This window comes from Halichoerus grypus, chromosome 12 (assembly GCF_964656455.1).
Source record: "Halichoerus grypus chromosome 12, mHalGry1.hap1.1, whole genome shotgun sequence".
Taxonomy (NCBI): Eukaryota; Metazoa; Chordata; class Mammalia; order Carnivora; family Phocidae; genus Halichoerus; species Halichoerus grypus.
In genome coordinates, this window is record NC_135723.1 from 83,108,329 (window position 1) to 83,133,609 (window position 25,281).

General features: G+C 49.5%; 2 protein-coding genes across 2 annotated transcripts in view; one reads left to right on the forward strand and one right to left on the reverse strand.

Annotated features, from left to right (window-relative positions):
• The window catches only part of SND1 (staphylococcal nuclease and tudor domain containing 1), a 407,421-nt gene that overhangs the window by 340,971 nt on the left and 41,169 nt on the right, over window positions 1-25,281 (forward strand). The gene's annotated exons all lie outside the window — the stretch shown is intronic.
• On the reverse strand, window positions 5,541-8,059 carry LRRC4 (leucine rich repeat containing 4). The gene is made up of 2 exons (XM_036089299.2): window positions 7,972-8,059; window positions 5,541-7,792 (listed from the first exon to the last, which is right to left on the reverse strand). Exon 2 carries the CDS (start codon window positions 7,690-7,692, stop codon window positions 5,740-5,742), a length of 1,953 nt encoding a protein of 650 aa, XP_035945192.1. The 5' UTR covers window positions 7,693-7,792; window positions 7,972-8,059; the 3' UTR covers window positions 5,541-5,739.

Sequence of the window (25,281 nt, forward strand, 5' to 3'; positions counted from 1 at the left end):
AGGAAATCAAAATGCATTCTCTCTTAGGCTTCTCTTGGAAAGTTGATCTCCCTGCTTTTCTTCTCCTCTGTTCCATGCCATGAATTTCACACTTAACAGTCCTCCCCCATCCAGGGTCCAGCCAGCCTCTTGCTTGCTGGGACAGAGGAATCTCCCTGGCTTTCCTCCTTAACTGCATTGCAGACCCTTAGCCTGTGTATCTGCCATATAGCTCCGTTCTGCTCTCACTTGCTCAAATTATGGTGTTTTTGTTTTGTTTTGTTTTTTGGTTTTTTTCCTGCCTGTATTTTCTCCAAGCCCTCTAATTCTGTTTTGAAGCCCCAGTAGCTCCTCTCTGTGCTGCCTTCTCCCTCCTGGTGCCTCAGCCCTCCCCTACCCTACCCTTCGTAAGGCATCCTGACAGAGAAACAGGGTGAGGTGGAGAAGACTCTAGGAAGTTTATCCTGTCAGTAAAGGACCAAGGTTTCTGAGATAAATGTATCCTGGCCCAGCCCTCACCTGTGCATCATCACCAGCAGCAGCACCTTTCCTTTCTTCTGGCTTATGCAAAGAGAGGTAATCTACTCCTGGACTAAAACGGTGCCTTGGGCCAGCTAGAGAGCTGGATTAGGAAACAGAGCACTAGGCACTGTTTTCCTGGGGAGAAAAGTACAACCCATCTTTCCCACTGGATCTGGGCTCATATAGATAGTGCTGTCCCCTGTTCCTGACTTCTTGATAAGCATCCTTCCTCTGTGGAATAGCTCCAAGGCATGTTCTCTCTTTGGGCACAGAGGAGGTTCTAGAATAGAGGTGGTGATTGAGGAGGGCTAGTCAGTTGGTCTGTATCCTTATGTTTATCATCAAATAACTACCAGCAATACAGCACTCAGTTACCATTCTGAGTGTGATTTTATTTATATAATTTCAGTTCTCACAACAACCTATGAAGTAGTGAGGTGTAGATACTAAGATGTCCATTTTACATATGAATACGCTGAGTATTTGTCCCAAGTCACACAGGTAGGAAGCGATGGAGCTGAGATTCAACCCAGGAATACCGGATCCAAAGTCTATACTAGTAAGCACCGTGCTGTGTTGCTTTGCAAGTACGTATGTTTCACTGATCTGGTTCCTGAAGCATTTATCCCTGCTCCAAGAAGCAATTTACTTCATTTTAATTTAAAGCAAAGATGAAAACAGCCTTAATCTACAGCCCAAACCATTCTCATCCCCTCAGGGGTAATGGGTGCTTTCTGAATGATAGAGACCAGGAGAGGTGCTTTGGGGCCAAAAGCTGCCTTGCAGTTTAGCTGAGGCAGGACTTAGAAATGGCGTGAACAGTGCCTGCATTAGCCGATGGCATGGAGTGCTGAGTGCCAGCAGAAGAGAGAAAATCAGACATATGTTTGGATATAAATGTTCTGTCTCTCTCTCTTTTTCTTTTTCTCTAATTTTAATCCCCTGCTGCTTTGTTGCAGTAAAATGTCGGGGCCTTAATTGTGGGCTCTGGCCCCCTGAGGTAGTACAGTGTGGGCTGTGTAAGGTCCCCTTAGCCCTCTCCTAGCTGCTGTGCATCTCCACAGAAGGAAGCCAGAGCTCTCCACCATTAATGGCATGGACTCTGGACCTCTTCCCCACCAACAACAGGAATTGTTGTGCCAGGGACTCTCTTCTACATTGTTCTACCCAGCACCCAGCAAGTTGCTGGCCTCAATACATGTTAAACAGCCATGATAAAGCTAATGTCTCTAGGCCTTAGAAACTACCCTGTCTACTCTCCCTTCTTTGATAATCAGATGCAGCATAACACCAAAGAGTGACAAAAGGCCTAGAGCAGATTATGGGAGTGGCAGCCACAGACAGCATGGCACTTAAAGAGCTGGGGCTGGGTAGGTATAGTGGTGGAGGGGAGTCAAGGAGCTCCCCAGTAGTCTCATTGTTGAACCAGATAAGCAGAAACCATACCACTATAGAGAATTTACTCTGATAGGTGCTTTAAGACCTCTGCCACTCCTCTACTCCGCAAAGCTTCCAAGGCAGAGGTTGGGAGAAGGCCAAGCTACCCCCCTTCCCTTTGTGAACACCCTGCGTCATCTACATCACCCTGTCTCTGGCAGCCATCTGCCATTGCCTCAGGATCAGAAGTTGTGTTATGTGCAGTCCCGAGAATCGAACTCCTTAGCACACGTGGCCCTTTGGCCAGCTGTGGGGCCCCTGTGGTAAGGATTCTGGTCAGACCTTGGAGGGCAGTAGAGCCAGTCCTGAAGGAGATTGAGTACCTCTAAGAAGAGAACACAGCAATATCTGTAGGAAGGTCCCATATTGCATATTGGCCAGGAAAGAAATAGGTTCTTGAAGGCCCAGAAGAGCTTGAGTAAGAAAGGCACATTTGACTTGGGAGTCCAGAGATCTGGGTTTCAGTCCCACCTCTTCCACTCACCAGCAGTGTGACCTTGGAGGTATCTTTCCATTTCTCTGGGGCTGTTTCCTTGACCAGAAAATGTAAAGGGATTAGACTAAATGATCTTTCATGGCCCTTAAAAAATTCTCTAACTCCCTATAATCAGCAGCAGTCTTTCCCTCTAGTGTGTTGCTACAACTACTCCCCTGAAGAGCTACCAACCCATATCCCATTCTTAGGTAACAAACCCTATAGCTTGACCGCCAGGCCTGAGGATGAGTCACCAACCCAGCATGAAAGGCTGCACTATCGGTGCTCATGGGACTCCTCTCCGAAAAGCTGTCCCAGGTGCCTGCTACAAAGGAGGAGATACCCAACGTTACGGCAGTAGAGGTTTGCTGCTCTAAAAGCTGCAACACTGCCCAGGTTGAGGAGTGGACCCCGTGGGGAAGGGAAGTACCCTTGCAGCTCTCAGGACACTTATACCCAGGAACCATATTCAGTCTCCCCCACCTCCTTTCAGCTTCCTTCTGGAAAGTGCTTCTCCCTCAGCCCCCAGGCCGCGTGCGTTTGTTCTTAGGCCTCTTCCCCAGGAATATACTCTTTCCCTGAGCTCTCCGGTTCAGCCACAGACACTTCTTCATTCCAGAGCCACTGTATAATCCCTCACTATCCAAGTAGCTGTCACAAAAGGAGGGGCGTGAGGAAATCGGAAGCACATCCTCTGTTTCTGAAGCAGCTACTTTCTCCACAGTTGCCCCTGAGTGTGTCCCCAGGAAGCTGCTCTAAACAGCCTGAGTTGTCTTGTGGCACTGGGTAAGGGAGCATTTCTTGCTTTTTCAGCTGGTCCTGGCCAAGTCCCACCCTTTACTCTGCTGCATTTTTCTCATTGTATTGGCCGTAGGGTGGTAAAGGAGAGGCAGAGGGAAACGTATATGCGGAGCCCGGAAATGTGAGTGGCAGTTTCTAAATGTGCACCATGCATGCATGCTGCCGCAAACACTGATACCCAGAAATGACACATATATACACCCAGGGGATTAAGAATTGGCCCCTTCTTAGCCAACTGCTGCAAAGTGCTGCCTGCCTCTCTCCCCGTTCAGTGCCAGAGAGATCACACCCACTCAGTCCCGATTCCCTGCATTAGTATAAAGCGCTGAAGAGACGCAGGGTCCCGGTTCATGCAGCTTCCCTGGACGTCATCACTCAGGAAGCATCAGGAGACAGATACCCACCACCACCAAGACATGTTTGGCTATTTGGCACCCAGAGAACAGAGGAACACTGCCTGTGGGAAATTTAAGCCAAACAACATTACTGCAGACCTCTTAAACCCAGGTCCCCCAGGGTCCCTGGGTAGAGCCGGGGCTGCCTGACCAGCAGCTTTGCTGAGGTGGCATTTAACTTCTGGCCTGGTCCCAGGAGCTAAGGCTGACCCATTTCCCCTGCTTTTCCAGGGCATCAGGAATTTGGTTCTACCCCCAACAAAGCCAGGGACTAACACACTTAGCTTGTGGAAGGTGCACTAGAATCGGGGTGCTTTTATTTAAGCTAAGGAAAGATTGTTGACAGCTTTAGCATTTTTAACATTGTCTTCCCCTCCCACCTTACCTCTCCCCTCCCCTTCCCTTTTTGTCTTTAAATAGAAATGACTTGGTTGATGCTGGTAAGAACCTATAGGATCTTATTCAATTTAACCCTTTGGGGACATTGAATTAAAAATTGAACAATATTTATTAAAATACAAAAATACACTTTTCTCACATTACAATCAGTGTTCTTTTGTTGGCATTCCCCCCCACCCACCCATCCCACCCCTTTCAAATCTGAACCCTTTATTTCTTTTTAAAGCTAAAATAATAAATGAAAGAAGTTACAGCATTAAATGGACCAGAATAACAGAGATCTCTGCCTTCACCCCCCACGCCCACCCCTTCTCCTCCACCTCCTGAGGTAGGCCTGGGAGAGGGAAGCCTTCCCCCCATTGTGCTACATTCAACAGGACTCCTTGCAGAACTCACTTCTTGTGTGCATGTGTATCACTTTTGTTTTAACTGGATTTCACGTCTTTTTTGTGAACCATCCTGTTCAGTCAAGGCTTCATTATACTTTAAATGAGCCCGTGCCCTTTTTCTCTCTCCACTCATGTTCTGCCCCCACCCCATCACCACAACCAGTTGACATCAGCTGTAATAATCCCTAATGAATCAGCATTTAGAATAGTCACCAAATCACAAGCATGAGAAAAGCTTCCACTCCCCCAAGCTCCCCAATCCCAGCCTCTCCTCCTTCTCCACCTTAAAACAAACAAAACCTTTATAAAAAAAATCATAAAATGCCATCATTGTCTACAATCATTTGTCAGATACCAGGAACAACAGGTGGACATGGCACAATGCTAATTTATGGCCTCCTGTGAATACATTCTCTCTGCTTCTGCTCTCCCTTCCCACCCCCCTCTGTTGCCGCACCCCCTTCAGGGGCCTCCTCCCTCAAGGGAAACCCTGAATAGACACATGTCCTGCAAAGAGTGGGTTAAACCCATCTGCAGGAATCTGGTGCAGTGTGAAAGCATTGGACTGAGAGCTACACAGCTCCCTTCCTTCTCCGCTCCTTCCTGAGGCGCGCTGTCAGGCGGGGCACACGAGCGTCCCAGTGCACCAACCAAGGAGACTTGTGCACATGGACAGATGGAAAGACTGAGCCCCTTTAGGGAGTCATTTGAATTTTGGTGGTTTTCCTGTTTAAAAAACAGTTACAGATCTATCTTCCCCTTGGCCTCTGAAGAAAAAAATTATTGCCTCTCAACATTTTGGCACAGTACAAATCCTTGGTGCTTTTTTTTGTATTTTTAAAAATAAGATAAATTTGCAAAGACAGCTCTCAGCTTAAGAAAGGTGTCTATAGAAATGGGTAATCCTGTATGCTATGAAGCATCTTCTAAAAAATGACAGTCGACCCCCCACCCCCACCCCTCAGCAGCCCGCACCCTGCCTCTTTAGGGATGTTTGTTGTTGTTTTAGTTTATCTTAGCAGTTTCAACCTTAGATCAGAAATCCCTTCTGGCATCATAACAAGTTGACTTGTGGCTTCTGCCCCACAGCCTTCCCAAGAACCCCACTCCCCCTTTAAATAGAACTTACAAGTTAGAAAATAGTTTTGTTTTGATTTTTTGTTTTTAAATTTTAATATAATCTGTTTCTTTTACCAGCCCATAGATTTAATATATAAGCATATACAAGAAAAAGTCTCTCCCCACTCTGTACAAAAGTTGCTGTCATGTGTGTGCGTGTGCATGTGTGTGTGTGTGTGTGTGCATTCTATTGCATTTTATAAGTTTTTGGGGGGAGGGGGAGTCATATTTGAGTTTCCTGTACCTTGTCCTTGGTATGGGTCTGAATTATATAAGGTTCAGAGATTGTGGTGACTGTGGGGTGCAGAGAGTTCCCCAGGCTGTTTTCTGTCCAGTGGGCCCCATGTGCTGGTTTGTAGGTGTTGTAGTTAATATGGTCATGAATTGTGGGCAGCACTACTGCCCCCTCACCTGATACACCGGATGGAGCTGCTGTTGCTGCTGCAGACGCCGCCGCTGGGATGTCTTCATCCACCTGGATAATCTCAACTGTCCGGGCGGCTGTGACTGTACTCCTCTGCTGGTGCCGCTTACGAAGTTTATAGAACACAATCAACATGGCGGCAGCTAGCAGAGTCACTGCCACGAAGCAGCCAATGATGATCTTGGTGGTCTTCATGACTTCATCCAGGCTGGTCTGCATCTTATCATTGGTGTCTGTCGCGGGTACCTGCTTGGGCACACGGGTGGTCTGAATGAGCACCGTGGTAGAGGTGGTATATGCCGGCTGATAACCCGTGGACGTAGTAGGAACAGGCTTGTACTTGCGCGTTGTATCCTCAGGTGAGATCTCGGTGGTCTCCACTGTGACAGTGGTGAAGAAGCTGTAGTTGGAGGTGTTGAGCTCGGCCGTGCTCACGTTGAGGTAGGCCGAGGCGTTGGAGTTACCTGCCACATTGGTCACCATGCATGTGTATACCCCGGTGTCTGAGAGCAGCACATGGGAAAAGTTCAAGGTGCCGTCGTTGAGGACGGAGATCCTTGGGTGGCGGGAGGCGTGGCTGAGCACTGTCCCATTGGGCAGCAGCCACTTCACAGAGGACATAGGGGGAGTCCGACACTTAAGTTCTGCCATCCGGCCCTCAGAGATATTGAGGTCCCGAGGTGCATCCATGATGAAGGGGGCAGAGCACTGGAAGGAGGCCTGGTCCACCTCCACCAGGTAGCGGCCGCGCATGTGCAAGGGAGCATGACAGCGGCCACAGCAGGTAGAATTGGTGGGTATGTACTCCCGAAGCCACCAGGCTAGCCACAGAATGTCACAATCGCAGTTCCAAGGATTGTGGTGTAGGTGCAACTCCACCAGGTACCTCAGTGGGGTGAAGAGGTCATGGGGCAAAGAAGAGAGGTTATTGTGGGCCAAGTTGAGTTCCACAAGCGAGGCCAGCCCGTCAAAAGCATTTCGCTCAATCAGGCTGACCTGTGAGTTCATGACCCATAGCTTCTTAAGGGAGCTTAGGCCATGGAAGGAGCCAGGCCTGATCTCAGGGAAGTGGTTCCCTGACATCTCCAGCTCCTCCAGCCCCACCAGGGGGGTGAGATTGGGCATATCTTTAATGTTGCACATGCCCAAGTTCAGGTACTTGAGGTTGAACAGTCCCTCAAAAGCGCCCTCAGAGATATACTCCAGCTTCTTGAGCTCCCCCAAGTCCAGGCGCATGAGGGAGGGCACCCGGTTGAAGGCATAAGAGGGGATGCTTTCTATGGGGTTGTTGCGAAGCCAGAGCTCCCGCAGCTTGGACAGGTACTCAAAGGCCCCACTGGGGATGACTGTCAGCCAGTTGTCGAACAGCTCCAGGGTGTTGAGGCTGGCCAGGCCGTTGAAGGCCCCCACCTCGATCTGCCGGATGGAGTTCCTGCCCAGCTGCAGGACCTCCAGGTGGTGGAGGTGGCGGAAGGTGTCAGCCTGGATCATCTGGATATTGTTTTCCATGAGGTTGAGGTACCGGGTGTTGGAGGGGATACCCTGAGGGACCTCGGAGAGGCCCCGGCGGGTGCACACCACCTTGCTGAACTGGTTACTGCACGAGCAAACGGATGGGCAGTTCTGGGGCCCGGCGGAGGCGGCAGCGGCGATGGCTGCACACAGAATCCACACTTGCGCCGTGAGGTAGACGACGGGGAGCAGGACGGCATTCCAGGTGTGGTGCACAGTTACCTGCCACAAGAGCTTCATGGTGTGGCACGTTCATAATTCACCATCGCCTGGGATTTTGGCTCGGAAAGGAGAACCAGCCCTACCCCGGCTTAAATGAGCTAGGAGCTCCTCTTTCCATCTGGAGAAGGAGGTGGGGAGGGGGCGATTAGAGAGACGGAGCAGACCGGCGGGGGGGGGGGGATGCCCAACTAGAGCGTGGCCCCTGTCTCCAGCCCCCCTCAAGGCAAGCCCTCGGAAAGCCGAGACTTTCTCTCCCCCGTGGCAACCATCCCCACCCAGTGAGTCGCTGTCACCTACCTCGGAAGGGAGGATTGGCGTGGTGTCCTTAAGCGTTCTCCACAGGAGCCGGCCACGTCGTTGCCATTCTTACTTCTTAGTTTTAATTAACAAAAGGGGGAAGTCGAGGGGGTGGGGAGGGCAGAGGGGAGGGGTGGGGAGGGGAGGGGTGGGGGAGACAAAATGGCTTCTAGTAAATCCGGAGCAGGCTACGGCGAAGCGGCGGAGTTGAGGCGCGCCGGGGAGAGCCAAGGCCCGGCGGGCTATGCAGGTGCATGCCCCCCCCTCAGCCGGAGGAGCGGCGCCACCAGCGCTTCCCTGCTTTGTCCTTGGACCCTGGCACCGGCTCGCACCAGCCACGGGGGAAGCCGCTTCATCGCCGGAGTGTGCCTCCGGCGCCCCCAGCCCGCTCCCGCGGCTGCCACCCGGCGGGGGTGAGGGGGCGCCCCGAAGCCTCCCAGGCCGCGCTCGCTCGCTCGCTGCTGCTGCTGCTGCGCTGCCCCCTCTCCTTGTGTCGGCGGCTCCCGGCCGGAGGCAGCTGATGCAGTCGTTCGCTCGCGGGGCTGCGAGAGTTAAGAGGAGGTGTTCGAGGCTCCTTCGCCCTCCCCAGACACACACCCCCTTCTTTCCTCGCCTCTTCTCTGAAGGGTTAAAAAGACCAGAACTGGGCTTAGTTTCCCAGTCCGCCGTCTGCCGGCGCGAGGAGCAGCAGTTCGTCTAGCCCCCTGAGGGTCAGCGGCGTGGAGACAGCGCCGGGACCAGGTCCGCCGGCCGGAGAAGCGCGCGGCGGCCGGGTGGCGCCCGCACCGCAGGCCCCTTCAGGGAGTCCGGGGGCGGGCGCGGGTCCGGCGGCGGCGGCGGCGGCGGCGGCGGCGACCGCAGCCCCCGCTGGCGCGCAACCGCCCGCCGCCGCCCGCCGCAGCCGGGCCCCCGGCGCGCCGCCGGCTCTGGCTTTGTGCGGAGGCAGCGAGTTCCGGGCTTTGGCTCGCGGCGCCTTCAGTGGCTGCGCCGCCCGCGGACTGCTGCAGCGGCCCGAGCGCTGGCGGCGGCGGCGGCGGTGGCGTGAGCAGCGGGGGTCGCGGCTGCGGGGAACGCTCCGGAGCCCGAGAACATGGTCCGCGCTTGCTAGCAGCGGCGGCGGCGGCGGCAGCAGCGGGGCCCCTGCGCTCGGCGCCCACCGTCTCCTCCTCGCGCCGGGCTCGCGGTGTTGCAGGCAGCAGCCACGCAGACTGCTCTCTCATCCTTTTGTCCTTCAGTCAGAACGTGAATGTACTGCTGACGCATACTGTTCTGGGGAGAAGATTAGCGTGATGCAGTGCTCTTATGTATTAACACCGCTCCCCCTCCGCTGCCTGCCCTCGAGGGGTTAACGCCGGCGCCTTCCAGCGCCGCGCCGCGCAGCCCCGAGCTCCGCGCCTCCGTCCGACTCCCTCCCTTCCTCCCTTCCTTCCTCCCTTCCTTCCTTCCTCCTTCCTCTCTCTCCCCCACCCCCCACCCCCCTCCCCGGCGCTTCCTCCCCGCCCCCTCTCGACGAGGGGAGCGGAGCGGGCGAGCGAGCAGGAGTGAGCGTCAAGTGAGGGGCCGCGCGCAAGTCGCAGGCGTTCGCAGCTATTTTGGTCCAGCCGAGGGAGCCGCCGGGTGGCCGCTGATAGGCTGGAGCGGCGGGGCTGCTGCGGGAGCGACCGCGGCCGGGGCCCCGCCCCGCCCCCGGGCCCCCTCCGGCTCCAGACGCGGTGGGCTCCGGGGCCGCGAAGCGGGTGGCGCGGCGGGGCTGCTGCAGTTGGCCGGCCTCCCGCCCGGACCGCGTCATCCTCACCCCCACCGACTGCTGACGGGGCGCCTGGCCGCACGGCCCGGGCAGCATACGCGGAGTTCGGAGCTGCACGGTGGGGACGCGGGGGCGGCTGGGGCTGCTTGGAGCCAGAAGACCGAGAGCCTGGGCTCCGCGGCCCGCCCCGTGCTGCTGCACAGATGCCTCTTCGTCCTGCCCCCTCCCTTGCAAATTTCCTCACCCCTCCTCGGCTTTAACTTTTAAATGATTGTTCTCTTAATGAGGGCTGCGGGGAGGGCAAGCGGTGGAAGGAAAGACCAAGTGTGAGGAGCCCAGGCAATGACGACCTGGGACAGCACAGCAGCCGGCAGGAAGGATTGAGGTGAACTCCCAGAAACCACGGGAGAACCCGTTCATTCACGGAGCCTCCGCCACCACTTCTCACTCTTTTTGCAGTCCTGTGTCGCCCTTTCCCCTCCCCAAGCCCGGCAAATGGAGTGGGGTGGGTCTTAAAGCCTTCTGCCCCAGGGCTTCACTGGCTCCTCTTTGTTGCTGGATCTCCCTGAGAACTTCATAGCAACCTGCTTCCACTTTCTGGGGAAGAGACACCCTGGGGCATTTGACAGACCCCTGTAGGAGAACCGGACTAGGTCAGCCTTTTCCCACCCCCGAAAAAGACTGCCCTTTTCTCTGCCTAGTGGGGGTGGAGCCATCTGTGGCTAAGCCCTGGGAAAGCCCTAGAATATGGCACTGGTTTAGTATTTGCTTCTTTTCAGGTTACAGCCTCCATACTCTCCTCCCTTGTGCCCCACACCTCCACCTTGGCAAGCTTGCTTGTTAAATAAACCCCCATCACCTGCATGTGGGCTAATGCCAAAGAATGAGGAGGTCGTGGATTTTTCAGCTCTGCATTCTACAACACCCGTATCTCGGGATTGTCTGCTGCCCAGTAACCTGGGCAGGGAATATGCCCTTAAATATGCCAGGGAATTCTTGAATGCCCGGAAACAGTTCCACTGTAGGCAAGCTAGATTCTCCATTGATTACCAAGACCTTTTGATCATGCATTTGCAGTCAAATAGTAACAACTTTAATAGTTAATATGTTGCCTAAAATTACATAGTAAGTGGCAGAGGGAAGATTTGAACCCTGGCATGTAGCGGATGTGTAGAAACTTGGGCATGGAAGTAATTCTCCAGTTTGCTCCCATTCGATGAGAATTCAGGTTTCACTCATCCACCTCAAAAGTCATTTACTAGGATGTTTATCTACTACTGCTCTCCACTATATGGAGAGAGAGAGAGAGAGAGATCTGTCTGTATCCTTGTTTAATCTTTGTTTATCCAGTGAAGTAATTGCCACAGTTGCCTCCATTTTACAGGTGGAGGTCCTCAGCTCAGGTAGGCAAATAACACACTCAAGGTCATACATCCACAAAACAACAGAGCCAGCATTTCAATCCAGTCTTCTCACCTTGAGCCCAATATTTTCATCACTAACAAAAGTGTCCATTGTGTCCACGTTTCAGAAAGTAAATGACAGAAGCAAGGGCGGGGGGAGCTGTATTAAAAAGTTCAGTGAACGATATGTGAGAAATAAACAGAACAGAGGGTGGGAGAGGAAGGGCTGAGAAAATACATCCTTCAACTTGTTTTACTCCCAATGACTAATCAAAAGAAAGAATGAGAGAAGTGGAGGTGAGTCAAACCCTGATACTAGGCTTCCTCTGGGCTCTTTAGTGGCTCCTTTTGCTTTCTTGGCTAAAGCCCCATCTGCACATCATCAGCTTCAAGCAGGACCCTACCATCTTACAGACCCAGGGAATGTAATCCTATCCTGACAGGGATCGGTAGAGAAGAATCAGAGGCTTACTGGTGAATGGTTCCTCTCCTTGCCACAGCTGGCGTCGAGCTGGTAGAATGCCCGAGGACACCCCGGCCAGGGTCTGATGGCACTCTGGAGCATGGCTGCCCTTACCTCCTCAGGTAAAAGAGGGGCTCTGCCCATTTCCATTTCCTGCCAGGGCAGGCAAACTCAGACCCCATCTGTTCACTCCAGGCACTGCAGATGAAAGGTTATGCCCCCATACTGTGTAGGTGGATGGAAGGGTGGGCTGCCTTGGATCAAACCAGTACTTAGTAATGAGGTTGTCTCCCAGTAAATATTTGTGAGTGATTGATGACCATGAATATGCCCAAGCTTGGTGCAGCCCATGGAGTTCTGGATGAGGTTGCTTTGTGCTCTGTAGGCCAGCTGAGCTGAGAGAGCACCAGAGAAGCTATAGGCTAGACTGAGGAGGCCGTAGAGCCGCGGCGGCACACAGCCTGTCTGAACTGAAAGTGCCACCAACACCTCTAATCCTGTAACCTGAGGATCATCTAGCCATCAGCCGTTTGGCTTCATAGCCCCCGGTTCTGACAGCTTCCTTGATTTGGAGTGGTGCAAAGAGAAGAGGAAGGCTTAAACTTTACGAGGAAGAGAAGGACGAAACGCTGGGTTGAGAATGTTGTCGCTTGTGGTTTCACACAGAGAGACTGCTGTGATGAAGCCAGGAGAACTGAAGAAGCCAGCCGGTGATTAGTCAAGGCTTTTGTCAGCAACTTGGTACCTGCCTTAAAGTTGGGATACCTGAGTTCTACTCTCCTTTCTGCCACTGGCTAGACACTGTTACAGATCTTAAAACAGCTCCAAACATTGGTTTCTTCATCTGAAGGAAATAGACTAGAATATTCCCACCAGCTCTCATAGTCCCTGATTCCCACCTCTTCTCAGATACATAGCTCTGTGAACAAGGTTGATCCATTGGGATGGTAGCCAAGACTTGGAAATGAGCCACACAGTTGAAGAGAGTGCTTCCTTTAATCTAGAGATCCACAGTGCCAGAGCAGAGTAGATCACACTTTGTTTTCCCAGCTACTAAAAAGGCTGATAGATCACAGAATGTTAAAGTTAAAGGTATCTTGGAGATCATCTGGACTCAACCTCTCATTAATGTCATTAATGAAGTTCAGAGAAGCATACTGACTTGCCTAAAGCCACGTGATTGACTAACATCAGAGTCTGTCATTTCTGAGCTCTGTCCCTCAGTCAGGATGACAGTGTATTGGCATTTAAGCCTGGGGCTTGAAGATATTTCCAAATGCTTATCTTCTGTGGTCTTACATGCAGGTGCTATCATTATACTTTGTTGGACTGGGATCAAGATGGGTCTTCGATAGAACCAGTCTGTCATTCTGAGTGACTTTGGAATCCTAATAAGAAGTGAAAGAAATGGTCACCCAGGGAACTGACTCTAAGGAGACCCAGGACTGCCTCACTCAGCCAGGATAATTGGGCTCATGGTAAAGCCCAGAGCTAGATTACTCCCCACCCTGACATGCGTCCCTGAGCCATTATCCCGAGCAGCCACTAGATGTCCATAATGCCTCATAGGGTTTGCCAGGAGTGAGCAATCTTTGGCAGGGTACTATCTTGGCCTCCAATAGGCTTTTGGGTCCCTTACGATAGGTCCATCAGTAGAAGATTACATATGCTCTGAACCTCTAGTTCCTGTTTTCAGTACTGTTGGGCTGCCAGACCCTACTCAGGCACCTTTTCCATTTTTATACTTTTTATTCTTCCATTTGAGCAAAGAAAAGAACAAGAGCAAAGGAAGAAAAGGGTTTTTGGAAAACAGGAAGAAAAGAAAAGAAAGAAATTGTATGGAAATTATCCTCCACAAATGAAGGAAAGACATCAGGTGATTGGTGAATTAGCAATAACAGAAGAGTATAAGAAACCGTCTATATGGAAATAGTCACCTCTTACCCAAGGCAATGAACACATCGTGTGTGCTTGAGTCCTCCTGTGTTTGCATCTCTCACTCTCACCCATGTATGCAAATGCCCCTGCAGGGTGAACACGTCATGAAGTCTTTAATGGGTAAAGTCGCCATTGCAAAATGATAATAAGGTTCTTTTTCTTGGCTGTGATCGTTCAGTGACGCCGTGGCTGGGCCCTTACTGCACATGGTCATAAAGGAAATAGATTTGAGTCCTTGAGCCCAGTGAGTCAGGGTGACACCGCTGTTCGAGAAGTACCCACTCTTCCCCGTGCCCTCAGCATCCACTCTTCTTTTCCCCCCAAGAACTCTGTTCTTCAAGGAAGTCAGAAGGAAGTGGACAAAAAAGCACTTTCTCTGCAGGTCCCATCCAGAGCAATCTGCAAAAACCTCAGCAAAGAAGAGACAAGATGCTTAATAAGAATGGCAGAAAGAACTCTAGAATGGCAGGGCCTTTCCCTGTCCTGAGGCTAGTTTCCTGGGGCTTACGGTTTCTTTGTGGGCCGCCAGGCCTGAGTGAAGGGAGAAACCTCCCAGCGCCCCCCATGGCCGCCTCTTTTGGAATAGTCAGTTTGGTGCCCATTTTAGCCACAACCTCCTGAGTGTTCAAACACACCAGAGGTCCAGCCAGAAGCCTTAGAAATGTTCACCTCTGCGGGTGCACTGGCCCACTACGGGCTCTTGTGTTCTAGCCTTCTCTTTAATTCCCTTTGTACAGCAGTAACAGTAATGATGTGAACAGCAGTTCTTACTTGGGAGTTCTTACACATGTAATCCTCACAGTTTCATGCAGTGGGTACCATTAGACTCCCCATTCTGCAGATGAATTTAAGCAGCTTTCTCAGGGTTACAGAACTAGTAAGTGACTGTAGTAGTTTCTTGAGGCTGTCATAACAAATTACCACATGTTTGGTGGCTTAAAACATCAGAAATGTATTCTCTCACAGTCCTGGAGGCTAAAATTGCAAAATCTGGCAAGGCCCTGCTCCCTCCAAGGGCCCTAGGGGAGAATCTGTTCCTTGCCTCTTCCAGCTCCTGGTGACTGTCGCATTCCTTGACTTGTGGCTGCATCACTTCAATCTCTGCCTGTGTGGTCCTGTTGACTCTTCTCTCTGTCTGCTTTGTGATTTACAAGGACACTTATCATTAGATTTAGAGCTGACCTGGGTAATCCAGGATGATCTCATCACAGGATCCTTAATTATATCCGCAAAGACCCTTTTTCCAAATAGGGTAATAGTCACAGATCTGGGGATTACGATGTGGACATATCTTTCTGGGGGCTCATCCAGCTTACTACGGTGACAGAGCCAGGTTTCAATCTCAAATCTGTCTAGTGCCTACATTCCAAACCACTGTGAGGTGCCACTTAAGAGGCAGAGGAAGGGAAGGGTACATCTGACAGCCACAGTGTGGCTCCCCCACATACCTGTGCTTGAGGAGTAGAGGAGTGCCCCGTGAGCTGGACAGCCCCCGGGAAGGGAGGGAGTCCCTCAGTCAGCTCAACAGCTGGACAGAGCACCTGAGCCAAGTGGAGGGGGCAGGCTGGCTAGACAAACTTAAGGAGTCCTCTTTTCTTTATGCTTCTCGTGATTCCTTGTTTTGGTAATTTGCTCACTCTTTACCTGGCCTCTAGATTTTATCCCAAAGTTCTTAGAACATTTAAGCATTTACCAGTCATACTAGAAGTACGTTTTGACATTCCTACAAAATCTGGCTCAAGTATAACTGTCTTACATAAATGTTGAGCTGCCTGCTCATTGAAGATTAAGAGAAGCCTTAAGATCAGAGTCCAGCGGATACAGATGTGGGACTGGGAATGGCTTTTCAAGTATCACCACCATAAATGTGATCCTTAGGCAGGGGTCCATGCCTGCAGTGAACCTTTTCACAGATTTGCTGAGCGCGTATAAATGTGTTCATATTTTGGTTGGGAGAAGCCCAAACAAGTTTTTCCCCCAACTGACTCCTACAAGATAGTTTGGAGCTTGAGGGGAAGAGGCAGATGTATGTGTGCTTGCTTACGCATGTGCTACTGGGCATTACAGTGGTGGTTATGAGAGTATTCTGGAGTTAGAGGCCTGGGTTCAAATCCTGGTTCTGCTTCTTGCATACTGCATATGGCTCAGATTCTTCATGTATGACGTGGGGTTAATAACTGTAATTACTTTGTGGTATTATTGGACCAGAAGGAAGTCAGGGAAAACAGTCCATCTTAGCAGATTGTGACCACAGCAGCTATTATTTCCTCATATGGAAATTAGCGTAGAAACGAAATAATTTATCCAAGATCAATTCTTGAGATAACCCTTTTTTTTCCTCTCTGCCCCACCCCCAGACTTTCCTGTTCTTGGTAGCATACCTAATTTAGACCTTTTGATTCTACATTAACAATAAGAAGGTGGTTTCTGTTGTTCTTACCAGTTAATTTTTTTTAAGATAATTTTTTGACTTACAGGTCAAAAAGAGTGCTGATATACCCTCCACCCAGCTTCCCCTAATATAAACATCTTAGATGACCACAGAACATCTCTTCAAAACTGAGAAATCTACCTATTAAAGGCACCGCTTTTTACTCTTGCCCTCTACAGTGTATTCTCCACAGCTGCCAAAGTGATCTTTGTGACATTCTGTCAGATTGGTAATGATGTGCTTAAAATGCTCCTGTGTCTTCCCTTCATAATTGAAATGATAACCAAACTGCTTACCATGGACCATAGGCCCTAAGCCATCAGTGCCTTGCCTGCGCCTCCACCCTCATATTTTTATCATCTTCCTCCTTTCCTACCTTCAGCTATACCGCTCTTCTTTCTTCTCTTGAAATACTCTAAGCCTGTTCTCCCCATTGGGGCCTTTGCTCTGTCCTCTACTTGGAATGTTCTTCCCCTACTCTTCAGGTGGTTGGCTCCTTGCAGAGCAGGTCTCTTCAGAGAGACTTTCCATGACTACCTTGTCTAAAATAGTCCCACCACTCACAGTCATGTTACATGGTGGGTTTTATTTTCTTGTTTGATTTACCATTATCTGAAATGATCTTGTTTATGTGTTTGTTCGCTTATTTATTACACATCCCCATGAAAGCAGAGGCCCTTCCCATCTTGTGTCCAATACCTTGATCATAGTAGTGAATTATTTCAGAGGAAAGAGAAATATTCTCTGGCCTATATGAATAAGAGTTCAGGCCTCCCTAGTTGTATATCAATAGCCCAAGCCCTGCTCTATAAATCTTTGAAAAGACAGGTGAAGAATCACCAGGGTTTGGTTTGGTTTTGTTTTATGTTGGGAAAATTAAGGAGGATCCTAGTGACCTTAAGGTTTCTCCAGTCCTCGATTTCTAGAATTCCTAGCCCCTTGCTGACAGATTCATGAGTGAGAGTTGCGTGGAGTTACAGAGGCTCACAGGTTCTTGGCCGTTGTGCTGTGTGAGGCCTGAGCAGAAGAGTGAGGATAGGTGCACAGATACACTTAACTCTGCTCAGGTATGCATGTGCCTATCATTTTCAAATTTGCTAAAGTGCATTTTCTCCAAAGGGAGTGGGGGCTGTTGAACCTGAAATAGGGAACACCAGGACGGTAAGATCAAATGCTTTGAAAGTGGCTGTGCCAACGCTTTTTGCTAATTAAAGAATGTTAGGACAATCACCACTAGCAGCAGTAAAGGGCGCCCCATTACCTCTCTTTATGGAGAGCTGGGTAAATTTAAAGGCAGCTATAAATATCCCACTGAGTGCCTGTGCTATAGCACAGTCGGTGGGCATCCAGCTGGGCAATGAGAGGAGCCCAGAGCTTCTGTCCAGGGTCCTCATCTCTATTAGCTGTCAGTCCTCAAATTCTGCATGACTAAAGAACAAACAGTTCCATCAACAGACTCTTAATTTAAAACACTCAGGCGGAGAGTAAGCAAAACAGCTGTGTGGTGAGTCTGACTAGGAGCCCAGGCCACCTGGATCACTCTCCAGATTTGTCATTGATTTCCTTCCCTTTTGCCTTGAAGGGAACATGTGTCTTCATGATGTGACTCCATTTTCCCCAACTATGGGTGTGTCACAGAATTTTTTTTTATGGTCCCATGGCTTTGAGCTAGTCTCCTAGGAATATTCTAGGGCCCCTTATGGAGCAGCTCACTGCTCCAGGGGAAAACTTAGTTTAGAAAGTGTGAACAAGATGAGAACATACTTTTTATACTTACCCTGGGGAATTTCTGACTGAATTTAAGAAGTATGCTCAAGTTGGAACTTTTGCTGTTTTAATCGGTTGAGTTTGGCTTGAAATCTGTTGTGTCCTTTCCTGCATTTTCTTCTTGAATCTCTTGTGTGGTCTCCAAGCCACTCTAATCCCCTCGGTTTGTAGAGCACTGCCTCCTCTCTGCCAGCCTTCTTGCTCTGCTCTTCAGTTTCTTTGTGGATCAGCATCTGTAGCCATCAAGCCACCTCACACAGCTTGTTAATTGTTTTCAGTTTCATGCTGCCAGCTTCAGCTATGGCTTGAGTTTTCCTAGTTCCAGTTGGTATGGCCTTATGGTTCTTCATCCAGTACTGGCCTAGTAATGTGGGTTCATTTGATCTATCTAAGGAGCTTCAGAGGTAGAATTGGAGGGACCCTAATGGAAATGTGGGCTTGAATTTTGTCTGTTAGTTGCTATTGTGACCATCCTCACCATGCCCCCCCCCCCCATCCTTGAACAGAGGAACAGGCTCTTTACCCTTAGAAGTGAAGAGGAGTGTAGCATTGGGAACACCAGGAGACCAGCCTAGGGCTCACACCACTGGCTTCCCCATGAGTCATCAAAGGACTGATGGGTAGGTTGGCTGATACCCAGGTTCCTGGATGCTGCATTCCTTTCTCATTGTGATGTGAGCCTCTTCAGGAGTTAGATCTACCCAGCCTCCAGCCTGTTCTTGATCCATGTTTTTAAATGGAGTTCTATTTGTAAATGCTTCCAGTGGGAATCAACTTTATATCTAGAGGAATTTGGGGTGGATGAACATGAAATAAAGAAGCTAGTACCCTCCACTCCTCTAGCAAATTTAGAGAGAATTCCTCAGTTCGTTGGTCAGTTGGTCTGCTCATATTCATATTCTCTCTCTTTCACTTATTGTCTCTCACAGTCAAATTTGGCCCTAACTGATAGGTAGATTTGTTTGTTTATACACAAGGGTAACATGACTGCCTTGGAACTTATACTCCTTTACCTCAGAATACCAACCCCTGGCTGTGAATCCCCCCTTTTTCAGTTTTTGCCTCACTACCAGCCAGGAATGCTAAGCAGTATGCTCTTAGGAACCTGTCATGTTGGTCTACTTTAAACTACTTCTCTGAAGGACAGCAGGCTGAAATGGCTTTGCTTCTGATGAGGGGTGCTAAAGCCCCAACTTTTGTGGGGCAGCCAGCTGGGGATCTGGAAGCCTCCTATCATGATATCTGGACACTGGCAGCCTGGCTGGGAGGAGCCTTCATTCTGTATCACTTTCTTGGTGACTAGGGCCAGTTTGTGTGGCAGCCCAGTGAGGCTGCTTGATTTGTATTCGGTGCATGAACCATGCGGGGGAGGGGGAGTCTGTTAGGAGCCCTGCCAGCCAATAACTCTGAAAGGATTCTTTGTGTAAGTGAGCAGTCTCTGGGCTAGAGAAGGACGGCCTGCCCTACCCCACCCCCCCCAACTGGCCCCTCTGGCCTGGCAACTTGGTGGTGCTTTGGAGCTGGCACCACGCCCTCGGGATCCCTTCCCAAGAGGAGGCCATCTTGGGGCTCCAGGTGCACGGAGCAACTTCAGCGTCGTCCCTCCTGCCATGGCTTCTGGCAGTCTGCCTCCAAATGCCAGTCCATGGGATCTATTTAAGGCTACGTGTGTGCACGCGAGACAGTAAGTGAAAGAGAGATGGATATGAAAAGACCAACCAACCAACAAATTGGGGACATTCTCATTCTCTCTGGAAACAGCTTGAAGGATATAGGCTGTGTCCAACACTGTGCTTGACTGGTCCACCCGTCTCTCAGCCAGCAGGAGCCTCTGTTGGCCAGAGCCTCTTCAATTTCCTAACCAGTTAAAGCAGTCTTTTGCTCCTATATCTGCAGAGGGACAGGAATAAGACCCTCTGCTCCTGTGTATCTGGCAGCTGCAGGGGAAAATTCTTTGTCAACTTGAGACCAAGAGGAGCTCCCACTCTGATAGGCCAGGCCTGTCTCTGGCCTTCAGCACCACCATCAACAGCCTTAGCCCACTTTCAGTGCCGCTTAAGGCGTTGGCTCCCCGCCAGCTTCTGTCTCCACCTGAGTCTGTCCCTTTAAGAATGTTATTTGTTATTAATGAGTTTTCTAAACACATAACCTTGACTCACTTGCTTAGGTGAACAAGCCCATTCCCATTAAATACTGTTTTCTAGGAAGAAGAAGAACTAAGTAGGTATTGAATTTTTCTAAAGCCTCACATGTGAGCTGGAGCACAATAGCACTGGCAAGCGAGGCAGGGGAGGGGGGTGTCTTAGTCTCTGACTCCCTAAACGTCTCCATGTTAAGCTGCATCTTTGATGGAAAAGCCAAGAAACTGGCTAAATTTTGTCTCAAGTGGCCCATATCAGAGGTGACTCCAGTTCTCCCTGTCCCCTCATTTCAGTGCTGCTGGGTCTCTCTGTCGGTGGCTCCTTTGCCAGGGTTACAACCCCCTTTGTATCTCGTTTGCCCTAATTATCTTGAATATTTTGATCAAGGGCCTGATGTCCAGCTCTTCGGACAAAAATATGATCAAAAAATATCATTACCCAAGTTTTAGTCTGTCCTAAATAATGTACTAAACACTGCAACACTTTGTAAAGAGTGTCCATTAAGTAGGAGAATGTAACCAGACAAATACTTTGTTGTTGTTAGAAACCTCTAGGGAGGGCTGTGGGCCTGAGAGAGGCCGTGTGTGGGGCCGAGAAGCTAGCAGAGTAGGGTGTTCTGCACTGGCCTGTACTTAGCCTCTCCCGAGGAACATTATTTGGTCCCCAAAAGGAGCAGACATTGCCCCAGTCAGGGACTCACCCACAGACTCAGTACCATCATATCTGGATAGTCAGAGGAGAAGAAAACCCAGGGGAAATTTTCCATTCAGCTGAAGGAACATTTCTCCCGGACCCAGCTCCCATGTCCGATGCTCTGCTGCCACACTTGAGCCAGTGGGTGGCCCCCATGGTTTATGTGTTAGTTACTTCTCTGCTCACCCTGATGTGTAGCACAGAATCCACAAAGGGATAGGGAGGCTTCTGAAGAAATGGGCTTTGTGGACAAACGCAGCCCTGCCTCTCTCATAGAGACCTTTGTCTTCACCCCCATCCCCCGAGCAGGTCAGGTGAGCAGAAATTCTGAAACCAGTGACATGAAAGCTGGTGACCAAGGAGTTTTCTGCATAGGCCCCGTGTATAGGCAACATGCTTCTTTTTAAAAATTCTTCCTTCCTTGCTCTCACCTTGCTGAAGGCACTCATTGTTTTTGCCCAAAAGAAGATAATAAAAGCGTTTAGAATAAAGAGAGAGGCTTGTCTTCCCTTTCTCCTCCCTTCCCCCACCTTTCATTCCTCCTCTCACTCCTATTCCCGAAACTTAAGTTTAAGAGAACCCTCAAGAAGGGATGACTTTACTCTCCTCCTCAGCCTTTTCCCATTCAGTCCTTTCTTGTTCCATGTGGTTCATGTGGAGGAGAAGGAATGTGCCTGTTGCTGGATTGATGGGTCTCATTCAGTCATTGTGTACGTTTGTCTCTGTGGCCTGCTAATGCCATTTGAGTTTCCGAAATCCTTATTTTGCAAATCCACTTGTGTCCTGGTTTTAGCTCCTGATTACAGGATTAGCAGAGATTATGGAGTCCGTCTCATGCCTTCTCCAAGCTTTCTATCAGATTTATGGCTATGAATTGAGGAATTGGTGCAATGATAAAATGGAAACTAGAAGGAGATAGGGGCTGCTGGGGGTGGGGGAAAGAGAAAGAATCTCTTGTAAAGAACTGGAGTGGTGGGCGCCTGGATGGCTCAGTTGGTTAAGCGACTGCCTTCGGCTCAGGTCATGATCCTGGAGTACCTGGATCGAGTCCCGCATCGGGCTCCCTGCTTGGCAGGGAGTCTGCTTCGCCCTCTGACCCTCCTCCCTCTCATGTGGTTTCTCTCTCTCTCAAATAAATAAATAAAATCTTAAAAAAAAAAAAAAGGAACTGGAGTGGTATACGCCCTGATATTTGGATCAGAACCATTTAAGAACCTGGAAACCTAGACTTTCTGACTGTCCCTTCACAGCTATGCTGGACCACCTCTGCCCTTTTTCCTAGACGGACTTCATGAACCCTGACTCTTCTTTCTGTCCACCCAGGTCGTTGCACCCAGAGTAAAGCTCTAAGCTGATGCTCTGGGTGGCATCCTTTACTAAGAGCTCTCCCTCCTGTCATCAGCAGTCCCTGTGGCCTCCATCTTGTCAGTTCCCATTAGACAGCTCTCCTGTTCTACACTGAGGAGCCCAAGAGGCTGACAAAAGACCGAGATGGGCTTGGGATAGAGAGCAATCCCTATGCCTCAGAAAAATACTAGGGGATCCGGCTACTTAGTTGTGTTGTGGAGGTTGTGAAAAGACCTGCAACCATGGGAAAGGCTCATGGTGTTTAGGCTATAGATGGTTTATGCTGCAAGTAATAGAACATCCAAGCAGGAAATCTTATGATCTTATGTAAAAAGTCCCAAAGTAGGGGAGCTCCAGGGTGAGTTGGTTTAACTGAGATGTGGCCCCAGATCAGAACGGACACCTTGATTCTTTCCATCTTTTCTGTTACGCCATTCTCTCAGCATGACCACAAATGTCTTTCTTGGCTACAGAATGGTTGCCATAGCTCCAGGCATTGCATGCTCACACACCAATCTCCAAAGGCAGGCAAAACACAGTTCCTTATTTTATGCCTTCTCTTTTTAAAAGCAAAAATATCCTTCCCCACATGCCTTTCACATGACTTCTTATATCTTACTATCCAGATTTGGATGACACTTCTAAACCATTATGTGGGACCAGCAAAGGGTGTTCTCTCCTCCTCCACCCAAATGATTGGCCGAGACTAGGCATTCATAAGGTCCATGAATTGGGATGGGGAAAAAAATTACATCTTTATTATTAAATGCTAACTCAAATGTAGCATTTCCTTTGAATGGGAATGTAAGCAACAAATCAGTAAAACTAGTTATATCTATGACTTTTTCACTGAAAGAAATCAGAAATATTTTCCTATCATATTATAATAGTAGCAGGAATTCCACAGTACTGTTTACTCCTATCACTGCCTTGAAATTACAATTCTTAGACCTTCTGTTTGATCTTGTTATTTAGTGTGTTAATAAAGAAGCACATATATTTACTATATCCTGATTTTGGTGGCTTCTAAAAAAATATTTTAATAACTTTTGGCATAATTGGCTTCCTTTGCAATCCTGTACATTTTAACTTGTATATTCAAAAATATTATTCTGTGAAGGGGTCCATTGGTTTCCTTCCCTCACTGCCAGAGATGTCCATGGCACAAAAAAAAAATAACTTAGACTCATTATTTTCCTGAGTCACATACAGATGTCATAAGGGAAAAATGATCGATCAGCAGGGAGAAGGGGAAATGGCCATTGAGTGGGCAACCAGCGGACAGCCCCTAGTATCCCCCTGAAGAGCTCCTGCCCTGGTCTTGCTGGCCTGTATTCAGTTGGCAGCAGAATCTCCCAAACTCCAGGTATTTTTAGAGGACCTGTGTGCTGTTGCCAAATCCAAGCACCGCCACACTATTATTTCCCTAATACTTTAAATCTCTATGTTCTTTCTGAAATTAGTAATTTTAAAGGAATCTTCTTTAATTGGAAATGTATCACTTGCTGTAGATGAGAGGAAACCTTGAACATAAATACAGAGAACACAGAACAGTGGTACTGACTTCTGGCTAAAGCCTGTTTGCCTGCAAGGCTCTGAGCCTGAGGGGTGCCCTCTTTTTGTTAAAGGCAGATTAGCACCAAACCAAGACCTTTCTCCTTAACTTCATCAGAAGAGTTGAAAAATAACTGAGAAGGGGGATAAGTGTGGTTATTGTTTTATGCCCTGTCACCCCCCCAAAAAACAAAACAGTTCATTCAGTTCCATGGGGAAAGCAGGTTTATGGTAGACCTCTCATCATATGGCCCAGTGACCCCCACCAACAAAGGAAATAGGGTTAGTCTCACTCATGTTTCTGAACCTGTGTCATCTCTTAAAGATAAATGCTTTCTAAGAGCTCACAAACCACATCTCAACAACTGGTTCTGGGATTTGGTCCAGGACAGACTTTAAGCTTTCTTACCTGTGGTTTGTGAATTCACCATTTTTCCTTTTCTTTGCTCTGATCTTTTTTCCCCTTTTTAAAGGTCAGACTAGCATTTGCCTTTTCCCCTGCTAACAGCATCTCTCCTCTGTGATCCCTGAAAGTGTTCCGACTGTAATCCAGCAACTTTCGGTGAAGTGATTAGGCTTGCTGTTTAAGGGAGAAAGCATCGGTCTTGGAACCCCATGGCAGAAGAAGCACCTCCTCTCTTGGTACAGCCCCGAAGCTCAAAGAGAGGCAAACTAGATGAGCAAAGGCCCCCAAAATCAGACTGCTGCCCCAGAGTTTTAGGCCCTGGTCCAGGCAGGCGAGGCCCGTGCTGGAGAGGGGATGGAACGGAGCCTGCAGCTTGAAGGTACAGAGCCAAGGGTTGGAATCTGTTTGAGAGCTAGAAGGAAGCTCACATCTAATCTCTTCCCAGGAGGAAACACAAACTCAGAGAAGTTAAGTGGCTTACCTGAAAGTCACCCTAGCAGAAAGTAGTGGCAGAGCCAAGATTGGGATCCAGGGGTGCTTTCCACTCATTATCTGAAGTCTCGGGCCCTTCAGCCCTGGGTTAAAGTTGGTCTGGGGTCACGGGCCCACCTTCCTCCCCTCCCTCAGCTCCTCTTCCCCTCTCTTCCCTTGTCACTGTGTCACCCCTCTGTCCTCACTTTCTCCACCAAGCTCCTGAGGACAGAGCAGCACTCCGGAGCCCTCTCCTCTCGTTTCCGGGGCCTGCTAGGGCTTCTGCCGAAGCTGCCAGAGAGGGTGTTGGTGGTGGTAAGGTCAAACCTTTGTGCCCCGTGGACCTCTCCTTTATGTAATGCTGGTGCTTACCGGCTTCCCTATGACGGGGAGACGAGAAGGAAGGCCCAGAAGGGTGCAGGAGGGAGCACTTCTTCTCTGCTCTCCTGCCTCCTCCCATAAAGGTTCTAGCTGCCAAGTGTGGTGGGTTCTGAGGTCTACATTTCTCTTCTTCCTTTTCTTTTCTGGACCTCAGAGAACACAAGAGGTAGAAGCCCTTGGTTGGGGAGGGATGAGCGCACAGCTGTAATTTCCAGGCCCTGAGTTAGAGCTGGCAGTGATTTTTTCTTTTCTTTTTTTTTTTTTTTAAATTTAGGAAACCCTGTTGAAAAAGACAGGCTGACACTCGCTGACTGTACTTCTGCAGGATTACTCCTGGGGCTGTTAGTCGTGTGCACGTTTACACGTTGAGTGTGTCTTGTGGGCATGTTCGAATGTGAGTGTGTTCTGCCATCCCCCGAGCAGGCCTCATGCATAACGCCTCAACTGAGACGCTTTTCTTAATGGTTTGAAACACAAATGTTATTGTCTTTGAGCTAAGTGGTTCAATTAGCGCTGATTGGAAAGAGTGGGATGAACTGGGGAAACATGCAGTGTGTTTGTTAACAGC